The sequence below is a fragment of the Aythya marila genome (genome assembly GCF_965140915.1).
Source record: "Aythya marila genome assembly, chromosome: 8".
Taxonomy (NCBI): domain Eukaryota; kingdom Metazoa; phylum Chordata; class Aves; order Anseriformes; family Anatidae; genus Aythya; species Aythya marila.
The window spans coordinates 1,812,992-1,825,916 of record NC_139049.1 but is presented as its reverse complement, the minus strand read 5'-3'; the positions used below and the strand labels follow the sequence as shown (position 1 = coordinate 1,825,916).

Below are 12,925 nucleotides of genomic sequence, written 5' to 3'. Positions count from 1 at the left end.
TCAAACCTGAATAGCTATATTCGTACTGCAATACAAATACACTGAAGAAAAGTCTACTGCACCACAGCCTAAGGGTAATCGTTGCTCTTCTATTAAAAAACAATAACAACAAAATGCAGTAGCATGTACAGAGCATACTAAACTTCTGCTTTCAGACTTTCAGCTCGCTGAAGACTAATTTGGAACAGAGCAAGTACAGCCTGCCATGTTTACTACTTTAAAATACTAATGAAACAGAAGTGATGCTTCATGATTAAGAATTACAACAGAAGTGTGAAAAGCCAAGCAGAATTCTTTTGTTGTCTTAGCCAGTTCACTATTTTTTCTTAAACAAAATAAATAAAAGTCCATAAAGAGACAGGTAAATAGAGTATATTGCAGTCCTTATTTCTTATACATAGAACTTGAAATGCGTATTTTTACCTGGGTTCTTCATCTTTGGATGAACGTTTAGGACAGTACTTCTTAACCAGATTTCTATTAAGGAAGAAAAAAAAAAAAGTACACTACTTTAGAGTGTCTTTTGAAAAGGCATACATACAGTAAACTGCACAAACAAGGAATTTAATTTCAATGACTTCCCTTTGTAATCTTGTATGGGTCCCTAACTTAACAAAGTCCTAAGTCACTTTGACCTAGAACAATATATTCATAAGCACTTTAAAACCTCTATTCCACAGTGACTAGACATAAAAAAGTGTTCTTTATTTAACAGCCTTTTCACAGAATCACAGAACTGTAGGGGTTGGAAGGGACCTCGAAAGATCATCGGGTCCAACCCCCCTGCCAAAGCAGGTTCCTTAGAGCAGGCTGCCCAGGTAGGCGTCAAGACGGGCCTTGAATATCTCCAGAGAAGGAGACTCCACAGCCTCCCTGGGCAGCCTGTTCCAGCGCTCCCGTCACCTTCACCATGAAGAAATTCTTTCTCATGTTGGTGTGGAACTGCCTGTGCTCAGTTTTGTGGCCATTACCCCTTGTCCTGTCCTCGCAAACCACTGAAAAGAGGTTGGCCAAATCCCTCTGTCTCCCACACCTCAGCTATTTATATACATTGATGAGATCCCCTCTCAGTCTCCTTTTCTCCAGGCTGAACAGACCCAGGTCTCTCAGCCTTTCCTCATAGGGAAGATGCTCCAGGCCCCGTATCATCTTTGTGGCCGTCCGCTGGACTCTTTCCAGGAGATCCCTGTGAGCACGCTGATGGCTCATGGTCAACCTGTCGTCCACCAGGACCCCCAGGTCCTTCTCCTCAGAGCTCCGCTCCAGCAGGTCGTCCCCCAGCCTGTACTGATACATGTGGTTGTTCCTTCCCAGGTGCAGGACTCTACACTTGCTCTTGTTAAACCTCACCTGGTTTCTTCCTGCCCATCTCTCCAGCCGGTCCAGGTCTCACTGAATGGCAGCACAGCCTTCTGGCATGTCAGCCACTCCTCCCAGCTTTGTGTCATCAGCATACTTGCTGAGGGCAGACACTATTCCCTCGTTAAGGTTGTCGATGAAGATGTTGAACAAGACCGGACCCAGCACCGACCCCTGGGAAACACCGCTAGTCACAGGTCTCCAGCTGGACTCTGCGCTGCCGATCACCACCCTCTGAGCTCGGCCAGTCAGCCAGTTCTCAACCCACCTTACTGTCTACTCCTCTATCCCACACTTCCTCAGCTTTGCTGTTAGGATGTCATGGGAGACAGTATCGAAAGCCTTGCTAAAGTCAAAGTAGATGACATCCACTGCTCTCCCCTCATCATGTTTGCCATGAGCTTGTCAGGGCAAAATTCTCAGTGTGTTCTTGAGAAAGGAACCTGAACTATACAAAAAATGGTTCCGTTTTTTTAACTGGTATGAAATAACACTTCGTTCAAAATGTTGTTTTGTGTAAAGGGACAATATTTTGTAATTACACTGGTTTAGACACCTACCCAAAGAAGAAATTAAGTACAAAATGCCATCTTTCAGAGCTGCTTTAACAGCTGTCTTTTAATTGCCCTCTGAACACAATTCTTCTGTCTGTCCTGTAATAATTGAGACAACCAGCCTTTGACTTCTTAGACTAATTCTTAATTAGTAGCCCACATCTGCTACTAATCTAATCTAGTTCAAAATACTTTCCTCAGAAACAGCCAAGAACTGGACAGTAAAAGCAAACTGTACCCCTCAACACTACAGAAGTCTATGAAACAAAATCCTGCATGTATGTTTTGTATCCCATTCCCACTGGCTGCCTGTGACTTTGGTTGCTACAAACCATCTCATCAACTCAGTAGGGATTAAAAGGAGACATTTGGACTGCAAAATTCATAAACTCAAAAGGAAAAAAAAAAAAAAGATTTAATAATCTTCTTAGCTAAGTAACTTTCCCATGTTTTGTTTTCCCTTACACTTCTGCTTTGCTACTCAGTGCTTATTAATTACTGGGAAACTCCTGAAATTCAACTTATTATTATTCAGAAGGTGAAATGCATACCAGGCATACAATGCTGTAGCTTAGCAACTATGCAAGAGCCTTTTCAAGGGAAGATTTTCAGGGGTGTTACAAGAGAGAAAAGAAACGACTTAAAAAACAAAAAACAAAACAAAACAAAACAAAACAAAACAAAAAAAAACCACCACACATACAGTTTAAAGTGGCAGGACAGAAGTACTTCAAGGTTCAATAAACAGTACAAAGTACAACAATCAAAGTTAATAAATAAATATGAACTAACAAGCAAACGCAGAGTTTATAGCTAAAAGAAAAAGCAAGTGTTCATGTGAACAGTGAAGCATAAAAGCTTTTTACAAGTGAACACCAACAGTTAGAAAGATACCAGAGAAATTAAATCTTTGAAAAAACACAGGTTGACTAGAAGTTAAGGATGAAGGTGAATCTGAAGAGTCAAGTTTTATTTCAAAGAGGAGCCAACTGACACTTTAAAGTGGACGTAACAATCTTAACATTTTTATCTAAACATGGGTCTCAGGACCCCAAGTATGGCTCTAGACTAGTTTTTCCAAAACCTGGCAACCTTATGGTATGTGTACAGCAGCAATTAGAGTGGCTTAGATCTTTAAGTAGACCTTTAAAGCAGAGCAATGGTGCTGAGTACTGTTTGCAGTACATGAATTTCTGGAGGTTCTAGTTCAGACCAGTTCTAGCCATTTCCATGAGCTAAACACCCACCAACATTTACAGAATAGGTGCGCTTCCCACAATTCAGTTTCCCCGCGAAGAAATCTAGTTTGCATACTTTCAGACTCCTCCACAAGTGAACACGACCACAAATGGATACAAGTCACTTGGTTCATTTCCAAAGAGCATTCCTGCCTCAGAGTGGAAGACTCATTTAAATACATTCTTATTAGAAGAGCAGGCCTGACAATGCTTCAACGGAAATTAACAGCAGTCCCTCTCAATCCCTAACTAGAGCAGGATGAACTATGAACAACTTAACTCCACTCCCAGTCAGATTTGTACTGGCCCCCAACAGTGCATATTGAGTTTTATGTGCGTGTTTGTATGTATATATATATGTATGTGTATATGCACATGTAAAATACACAGAATAATATACATACATGCGTATGTATTGGCTGAGAAATTAGAGCTTAAAAGTAAAAAATATGAAAATAATTAAGAGCTTACTTTACCAAGTAACTCTTGCCACTCTGCTAAGTTCTCCTGTACTTTTAGGGAGAGTTTACTTCATACTATAACTGGAAGGAGACAAAATGAAAACCTACCAATGGAATAGCAAAAACTTTGTTCCTTCATCAGCCCATAAATTGAGCTAAGTTGAGCTGTGATCAAAAATGACCATGAGCCAGTCTGATATATTAATTATCTTAGCAGATAACGTAACCTAGCAATTTTGGTGGACACGCCAGAGATGACGAAGGTCTCTGAAACAATACTATGAACTAGCTTTCACTGAGCTTAAGTCCTTCAAGAAGATGGCCATAGCAGTCTTGGACTGCCACATTTAACAATCTACTCCAAAGACAAATGAATGAACTCACAAATACACTGGGCCAAATCAGCATTGTAGGCATCTGGCAATTAAATTAAAAGTAAACGCAGAATCTCCATTTTTCTTCCAATTTTCTTTTTATTTCATGGAATGAAAACCAAAAAAATGCAAGTAACAGATCTGAGTAACGGTACTGTCAGGTTTAAAGAAAATTGAAGAAGTAGCTGCAGACTATCAGAACTGAACCAAATTTACTGGATAAACTGCTGTATATATCTTTAGAATAGTGTAGAGTGATGACAGGTTAATATTCTCTGTAAATACAATCTAGTCTTCTGCCACACTCTGACTTACACACATCTGGAAGCAGATTTCATACAGGACTAATCACACTCAGTTGTGATGACCCTGTAATTTTATCAAACTCTCTTCTCGGTATAAATTGGTCTCTGATTAAATACCAATGAGAAATCAGCTGGACTTTATTACTAATTTTTAAGAGAAAAACTACCTTAGTCATGTAGCCACAAGTTTCAAATGCCACCCTACTTAATACATTTAAATTATTTATAGCCATGTACATAAAATATCTACATTTGTACAGACATACAAAAACTCATAACTGAATTTTATTCAGTCATCTAACACAATGTAAAGAATTGGAGCAGCAGCAGCAATATAGAAGAATTTATGTCAAAGTAAATGCTCAAGCACTGTGACATCTCTTTATATTAAACTTCTACAGTCCCTACATCATATTACAGGAGACTGGGGGCACAGTGAAGCCTGCTTTCAGAAATTAATTTTAAAATGCAGTAAGAAATTAAAGGCATTTCATATTTATATGTGAAGCGATCATTTCAATAGGGTTCTGTGACTGCATATCTACATATAGAATTGGTGAAAACAATGACAATGTACTACTGTATTTAGTAATAACATCGTATCGGAAAAAGCCTTCAACTGAATGCATGAGTCTTAAAAAATTGTAAGATGGAACTTGGGTTTACAAAGCCTTGTAACCATTAAGAATGTTTTGACTTACAGAAATACCACTAGAAAAAACCTGCCATGTTTGTATTTAGAAGATCATTAACAGCCTCAGCTCTAACCAAAGAAAAAGGTATCTGAGAACTGAACACAACTTCACATTTGAGCTTACATAGTCTTTAAATAATGTTTCCAAGATTCTGCATATAAAACTTTGGTTACTAAGTCTCAATTTGACTAAACATACACATACGTTACTATCTTATTTAGAAAAAAAGACACTTAATGGCATGCAGAATAAAAATAAAATAAATAAAAAATAAAAAGTAAATAAAAATAAATAAAAACCATGAAAAATGCATTTGCTCAGATCAACTAGAAATCTCTTAAGACTACAATGTTGAGTTTTAAAGAGAAACGACTAGTTCAAGAATAATCACAATTTTTTTCTTTAAATTAAATTTCTTCAAATTCAGAAATCTTATTCTGTGTGGTAGCTTCATCTGTAACTACAAGTGTAACTTGTACTACCACCTAGCATTAAGGAAAGTTGAATTTCATCTTCCCAAGTGTTGGAATGCTTCAGACAGTTAAAAGAAAAAAAAAAGGAAGAAACCTTCAGAATTATTTTGCATGTGGTAACATGGTAGTAAACAAAGCAGAACTTCACCTCACCCCTTTTAAGCAATAATGCTGATCAAAAGCAGCATCTGAGAATGCAATTACAAAATTCAGCTACGTGCCCAGTTATTTGTCACATAATCTATATAGTATGTTGTGTTGTGTTTTTTTTTTTCCCCACTTATAAAATAAGGACAATTTAAGCAGTTGTGTAATCAAAATTAAATCTATGAATCTGCAGCAATGCATATTGCAGTATGTTTGTCCTTGTTCACATCCCTGTAACTCATTAACAACCTATAATAAACCTCACTTTCCATGGGGCACCATAATAGGTTAGTTGAGACTTAAGCTACACAAAGCTTAAGATTTTTTTTTGTTAGCTCAAAAAAAAATAAATTAAGGTTGACTTTTTTCAGAACAAAGTATATTGCAAAGACAGGACAATCTTTACAGACAGTTTTTCTTTTCTGTAGACATTCAAGGTTTCCTGAATTGTGCCAGTTTTTCTTACACTTCCGAGCATCAACAACTGCATATCAAAGAATAACAAGAATAACTTGTAACTTAGGCAAAACATTTGGACAGAATTCTCACAAGTAATGTCTGGAATTACTCAGCAACCATCAACTTCAATCAGTTTCATTCAAACAGCTCTTCATATGCTACATGTGCATCACTTGCTTGCCATCTCCTAGAAGATTTGGAACAGCTGTTGCCAACTGGGTACATGTCATCACTAAGTTGTGACTGTATACAAAAAAAATACTTTATCAAAAATGCAAGGGTATGCACTAAGTGAACATGAATTTCTGCCAGGACACGCACTCTAATTTGTGAAAACTGTTACAAAAAATTAATTCAAGTTTACATCCTTGGATTTAAGGCTATAAAATAAGTTCCACCTCAACAAGATGTTGGAGGCCCACCACCGATGAGGTGGTAGGCCATATGGTAGGCCAAAAAACAAACGAACCTGCCATCATACATCGCTAGTACTATATCCCGCATTAAACTTGTTTTTTTTTCTGTCTCCCATCCAAATACTAATACAGCCAACAAACTACCATGAGGTGACCATTTTCTGTATAGTTCATACATCTGCTAAATAAAGCCAAAATAAATAACAAAGTTCTTTAGTGAGAGATCCTCATCATTGTAATTGCCAGGTTTTGTTTCGTTGCAAGAGGGAAAAATGATAAAAAACTGCTCTTACAGGTATTAATATCCAACCTACAGGTCATATGCTGCTAGCATTAAAATTTACCAGAACCACAGTCTATCCCCAATTACCTTCTCTCTCAGTTTCTAAGGGGTAAGCTACAGAATGGCTAACTTTACTGGCAATGAAAACTTTACATATCTCAGTCTCCCACGGGGCCTCATGACACTTCCCTTTTACATGGTTAACACCAGTAATTGTCCTAAAGATAAATGATGGTTGAAATCAAAGTGATATCACAAGACAGTGCACTACTAACAATCAGTTCTCCCCCAGGGAATACCCAGGCAAGAAAGACTGTCTAACAGTGGATTCACAAACTGGTCTGCTGGCAGAAAATCATTCACCCTTGTGTGTGTATGCTGTCCAGACCCTCGTTGGCAGCAAGCAAGAAGTGCATGCATGCACCGTACAAGTGTGCAGCAAGGCCAGTGCTTCCTGAAACTGCCATACTTACTGCACATACGCAGTCAGCCCAGTCATCTGACAGAAGGGGTACTTGACATAACTCCTGTTTTTGAAAGATGCTTTGAGAAAAATCAATAGTTTTACCCAAAAGAGTAAAATGCTACACAGCAATGATTTCCTATTTGTAGTTAAATCCTGGAGTACTAATGTCATCTTGCTAGCTATCAGAAATTAACCTTTAAATGTAATTAAGCAAAATGACTTTTCTTCGTACTATTTAAGGAAAGCATTTAAATGCAAAATTAAGCAAATTAAGCACAATCCCATTTTTTAACAAACAACTGAAATCAAAACTGGGTTATGAACTGGGGCTCTGCATGTTTCAAACTTCCCTTTACAGTTACAGATAACAGTTAAAACCAATTGCACAGGAGCATCCTATTTTAAACCTTGGTCTTCAAGTAGTGCGTGCTTTTTGGTAAAACTCAATCCCACTTAATTCTGAAAGTGGGCTCCTATGCCATTTCATTGCAACTACTCTTCTTTTATGATCCCCTATGCCTAAGAGGGGAAACTCCTATTGGACCTAGATCTTTCACTTGGCCACAACACAATATAAACTGGAGAAAAAAGACAAAGGGTGTTTGGGTTATGGAGTCTTACCCAAAGGTATCATTAGCTATCGCAATGGCATGCTCTAAGGACACGAAGAACTGCTGCTTTCTAAAGGTCTCGTCAGTGATTTCAATCACATTTCTAAACAAAACGTAGTGAAGCTCTTGCCTATTTCAACATGAGAAATTAATTACTGAGGCTTGAATTACAGAGGCTTGAAGCTGGTTGAACACAGAGAAAATGTAGATTTGGACAAAGCACTTTGCACCAAACAAGCAGGTAGAAGAAAAACATCAGTGTTTTGGTTTTAATCTTAAAATTGAGTCTTAAGACTTTTAAGTTCAAAGATTTAAGGGATGGATAGGAGGAGAGGCAGGGACAGAGAGGAAAACAAACAAGCAAGTAATCACACACTCAAAGATAATTTTGTTTTGGACTGATAAAGAAAATCTTGTTTGTCATGAAAAGAACTAATGATCTAATTTGCTCGGTAAATGAAAAAATAGTCTTTAATCATGAAATTACACAGTTGCCCATCATGTGATTTTAAGTAACCATTAAGAGCCTTTTAAAACGAACAATAATAAAAACTTACCTCAGTTGTTTTGCATAGTTTTGCTCAATTTCTATCCTTTCTTTTACAAATTTTGCATATTTCTCCAAGAAGTCAATGCCCCACTGTGTATGCTTGTCTAAGTTATCGAACTGATCCTTAAAAACAAAAGGAAACACAAATAGTGACAGTTAGTTAAAAATCACACCAATACCAGAAATGATATATAATTTAAGAGTTGTACTTTGAGGGAATGCTTTCTACTTGGATAGAAGTCACTAAAGTTACAAATCAGTCATACATGTGTGTATACACCAGCCATATACCAGAACAGTGAGCCATACATACAGGCACAGATCTAGCTCTTTCTGTAAAAACAGCTCTAAATATCTTCATTTAAGTTGTGCGCAGCCTTTGATCACTTTCACAAAGCAAACACCTTTTTCCCCCTAAAAATACTCCCATCAAAAAAGTGGATATTTTCCACCTAGATGGTGAAGACATAACTAGAGATTAGTATCATATAACTAAGGGAAAGGACTGTTCAACAAAACAGATGCACTTGGCATTTTAAAACACAAGTAGTAGTAATTTCATTTGTTATGAAAAAGTAATTCCACTTTTGAGATTGCCCACTGAAATAAAAATAATGCAAATTTCAGCATGACTAAGTCAGGTGTAGCCTGCATATGAAAAACATTTATTAAATAAATCTATACACAAAGTTCATCCTCAGCTCTAGCAAAGATTCCAAAGAAAGCAAACTTGCCCTTACCCACTAAAAAAGTTATGGTAAAGCAAATGCACAAAGCAAACAGGAGAACCAAAAATAAACAAGACTTGAAAAAAAAAATGGTTGTGTGATTATTAATAGTTTAAATCATCTCCAAAACTAATCCTTCACTTCATTCAGTATTTATCTACCTCTATGGATCCTATGGAATTTTTGGAATAAATAAAAATAGGATCCTATGGATCCTATCCAATTTTTCCATATGGATCAATGGAAAAATTGATGATTTTCAGTTCAAGCATTTCCTGTAAATTTTCTCTAACAGTTACTTAATAACCCAAAAATAGAAGCAACTGCAACATCAAGGTTGTGTGTTCAATATAAGCTGAAATCAAATACGCTTCGCATAAATTAAAAAACAAACAAACATAACCCCACAAAACAGTGGGGAAAAAAAAGCAAAAGAAGCTCTTAAAAGCAAGACTTAATTTACATAAGGAAGTGTGGAATGAAGGGTATTTATCAGAAGCTGATTCAGTAACATGTCCGAACCTGATGAATTATTGTCAACCTTTAGTATTACCAATTTAAGTCCGATTTCAAAATGCAATAGGATGATCTAAAGTTAAATCAAAGAACACCAAAGTGGTGCATAGCTGAAGACTCAAGGAAAACGTATTCATTAAAATAGGTATCAAGATTGTACACCCATATACAACCAATGGGAGTAATAAAAAAAGAGCTACGAACTTTTAACAACATGAGGAATATAAAAGGATTCAGGTTGCTCTCAAATCTTGCCTCACTGCTCTCAGCATTTCACACCACAGGCTAACCATGGCTGTTCGTGCACTGACGGTGTCAACACAGAGGCACGCCAAACAGCCACCCTATTCCACTGCTAGCCTCATGCTCTTCTGGATCTTCTCTTCACCAGAGAAAACCCAACCACCTCTCCCCGATGCTTCACTAAAGAACCACATTAACAGGGAAGAGACAGAAATGGGACTGAAGACAAGATTTCAAAACATTTGGGAAAACAGCCAAATTTACCCCATCTGGGCATTTCAGCAATAATTGCTTTCTGTCAAATAAGGTCACATTCCTGCTATTGTTTTTAGAAGAGCTGCATATGCTTTGTTTGTGTACGTGAAGAGGGAGATGGTTATCACAGTGCTTTTAGTTCTGAAGCACTGTTACACGTGTGCATAAAACTACACCATTCTGAAAAAGCCTTTTTCATATTCTATTAATTTTGTAATTACTCTGTTTTAACCTGACATCCAAAATAAATTTCAAAAAGGTGCTGTTGGCATGGAGCCAACATCCAAAACCATTTAAGAAAATGTTATTTCCCTTCAATGAACACCAGAACAAAGCCTTTGCTGTCCTACTTAGGCGCTTTAGACCACAGAGCTCTGATTTGATACTCAGGTTTTTATTAACATTATGGAATGCTAAATTACTTGCATTTCAGAATGTGCAATCAGAGAAGATGGCTTTCCAAATATTTTGCTCAAACGAAAGAAGATTCTAACAGTCAACATTTCCTCTTTGCTGCTAATATGAGAGTGAAATGGAAAACCTGTTACTCTCCCCTCGTGCAGTATGTTCTTGCTCTTCAAAAGAGAGAGACAGCTCCACAAGGTCAGTTTGCTTGCTGTCCTTTTTTGGTCAGCAATTATATTAAACGCTATCTTAGAATGAAGCATACAATATGGTGCCTACAAAAGTACTACTTTCAGGAAGTATAAAAGCATCTTTTGAACACTGGCTTATGAATGACCAAACCTGAATGCCTATAAATAAATAAATAAATAAGTAAATTATTTATAGGTAACAATTTGTGTTCAAAATAAAAACACTATTAAAAACGTCCATGTAAAAACTGATAATTAATCAATTAAATTGGATGTACCGATGATGTGTCAAACTCTCTCTCTATACTCACGTACATGCTGCACAACAGAGCTCTCAATTAACAAATAAAACGTATGTTAAGTGAACAACATATCTGCTTTACAATTCTTCCAATTCTTGAACACAAAACCAAAGAACAGAAGTCTGCAGTCACACAAATCATGTTACACTGCTCAGTAATGACACTGAGATAAATGAGCAAAAAAGAAAAGTTGCATCAATGAATCAGTAGAAAGAAAAAAAATGGACCTTTTCAGAAAGGCTTCTAGATGTGAGTCACAAATTTAATCCTTTCAACTTCTCTCACGTAGCACCCATGTTTGAGGCTCTGGGTCTCAATCAAGACAAAGGCATCCTTTTCATCCAAGAACACAAACAGAAAATCTTTCACACTGCTAAAAAGGAGACCAAATTATGCGCTGAGAAACAAATCAGGCTATGCAGTACCTTGAATGGAAAAAAAAATAAAAATTGGGCAATACTATAGAGAGAAGAAAATGGACCAAACAGATGTAACAGACTATCTGCCCGAAACTTTCAGAATCGATCTATCGATGTATTAATACAGCCAACTGCTTTGTAAAAAACGTGAAAATTGCATTAACTGAAGACCAGCAAAAGGCAATTAAAAACAAACAAAAAAAGAACACATCCTACGATATCTGGCTGTCTACTATTTTGATAGCAAATAATTTTATCTACAATATTCCAAAGCAAAACACACATTGCTGTTTGTCCAGTAACTCCCCACCACCATTAACAGCTGAGCAGGCAATTTCTGTAAAAAAAAAAAAATAAATAAAAATTTAAAGACAGCTGGCTACTATTAAACTGATTAATGTTAGCTAATGGATGGTGGCCCTCAGTAGAAACTGCCCCCTCAAAAGCTGGAATGCAATGCAAAATCTGCTTTGTCAAAACAAATCTCAGACTTCACAAAAATCTGTAGTAGGTGAATATAAACTATTCGAAAAAGAAGTGTTATGTCCCTAAATTTTACTTCCAGTAATTTAATGTAACCACAGACTAACACTACGCATACTTCAGTGATGCAGTTCTAAACTTATCAGATTGTTGCAGATACCAGGGAGCTTTTCAGTAACAGCAGCTGAAGCATCAAAGCAAGTAGCCAAGCTGAGTCAAATCTGCACTGGAGATAAAAACATAATTTCCCAAGTTAAACTTAAGAACTGATCTTCTCCTCTTATTGGCACCTGTTCCCCCCCCTCCCCCCCTCCCCAAACCTCAAAAGCCAATAAAAAGGAAAAAAAAAAAAAAAAAAAAAAAGAGGATCTCTTCAGAGGGATAAACACTGGGGGAATACTGCAGCATAAATGCCAAACCTTTCCTCCTCCAAAAACTATCTGTAGCTAGTCCAGCCACTGTTCATCATAGGAGTTTCAAATGAAATGTGTTAGGCCAGACTGAGATTTTTAAACAGTTAATGCTCCCAGTTTTCACTGACTTGGAAACCAGTTATACTTGCATTAAAAGCTAGGACTGTGGTACTAAATTCTGCAAAGAAAAAATAAAATCTGCTTTACTAAATGGTTCCCTTATAAAAAGTTCTAGTTTATCAGATCAACATCCCATTGTGGATTATTCCCCAGTCAGTGACTTCCATTTTGATCATCTCCAAACAACTCTATTGAAAGCCTTAAGAATCATCTCAAACACACAACTACATCAACTTATGTTTAAGCAACCTACGTCAACTAATAATGTTTAGATCTACAATCACTTTTAAATAATTAATAAAACATTTTATTCCAAATCATGAATGACTTCATGCCTGTATCATTTTATTCTCTTGACTCAATTTGTACATCAGTATTTCCATAATTTTATCTGACCACGGTTTTAGTCTGCAGTTACCCAAGTGACCTTATTTGCAGTTTTGAAATACTGGCACAGGA

General features: G+C 36.8%; 1 protein-coding gene across 3 annotated transcripts in view; it reads right to left on the bottom strand.

Moving 5' to 3' along the window:
* FNBP1L (formin binding protein 1 like) overlaps nt 1–12,925 on the bottom strand; it is a 52,023-nt gene that overhangs the window by 20,573 nt on the left and 18,525 nt on the right. For all 3 annotated transcript variants that reach the window (XM_082766257.1, XM_082766255.1, XM_082766256.1), the window contains exons 2-3: nt 8,399–8,514; nt 424–477 (exon numbers count right to left, since the gene is read on the bottom strand). In XM_082766257.1, coding sequence (XP_082622383.1) covers nt 424–477; nt 8,399–8,514 — 170 coding nt within the window. The remainder of the gene's footprint in view (nt 1–423; nt 478–8,398; nt 8,515–12,925) is intronic.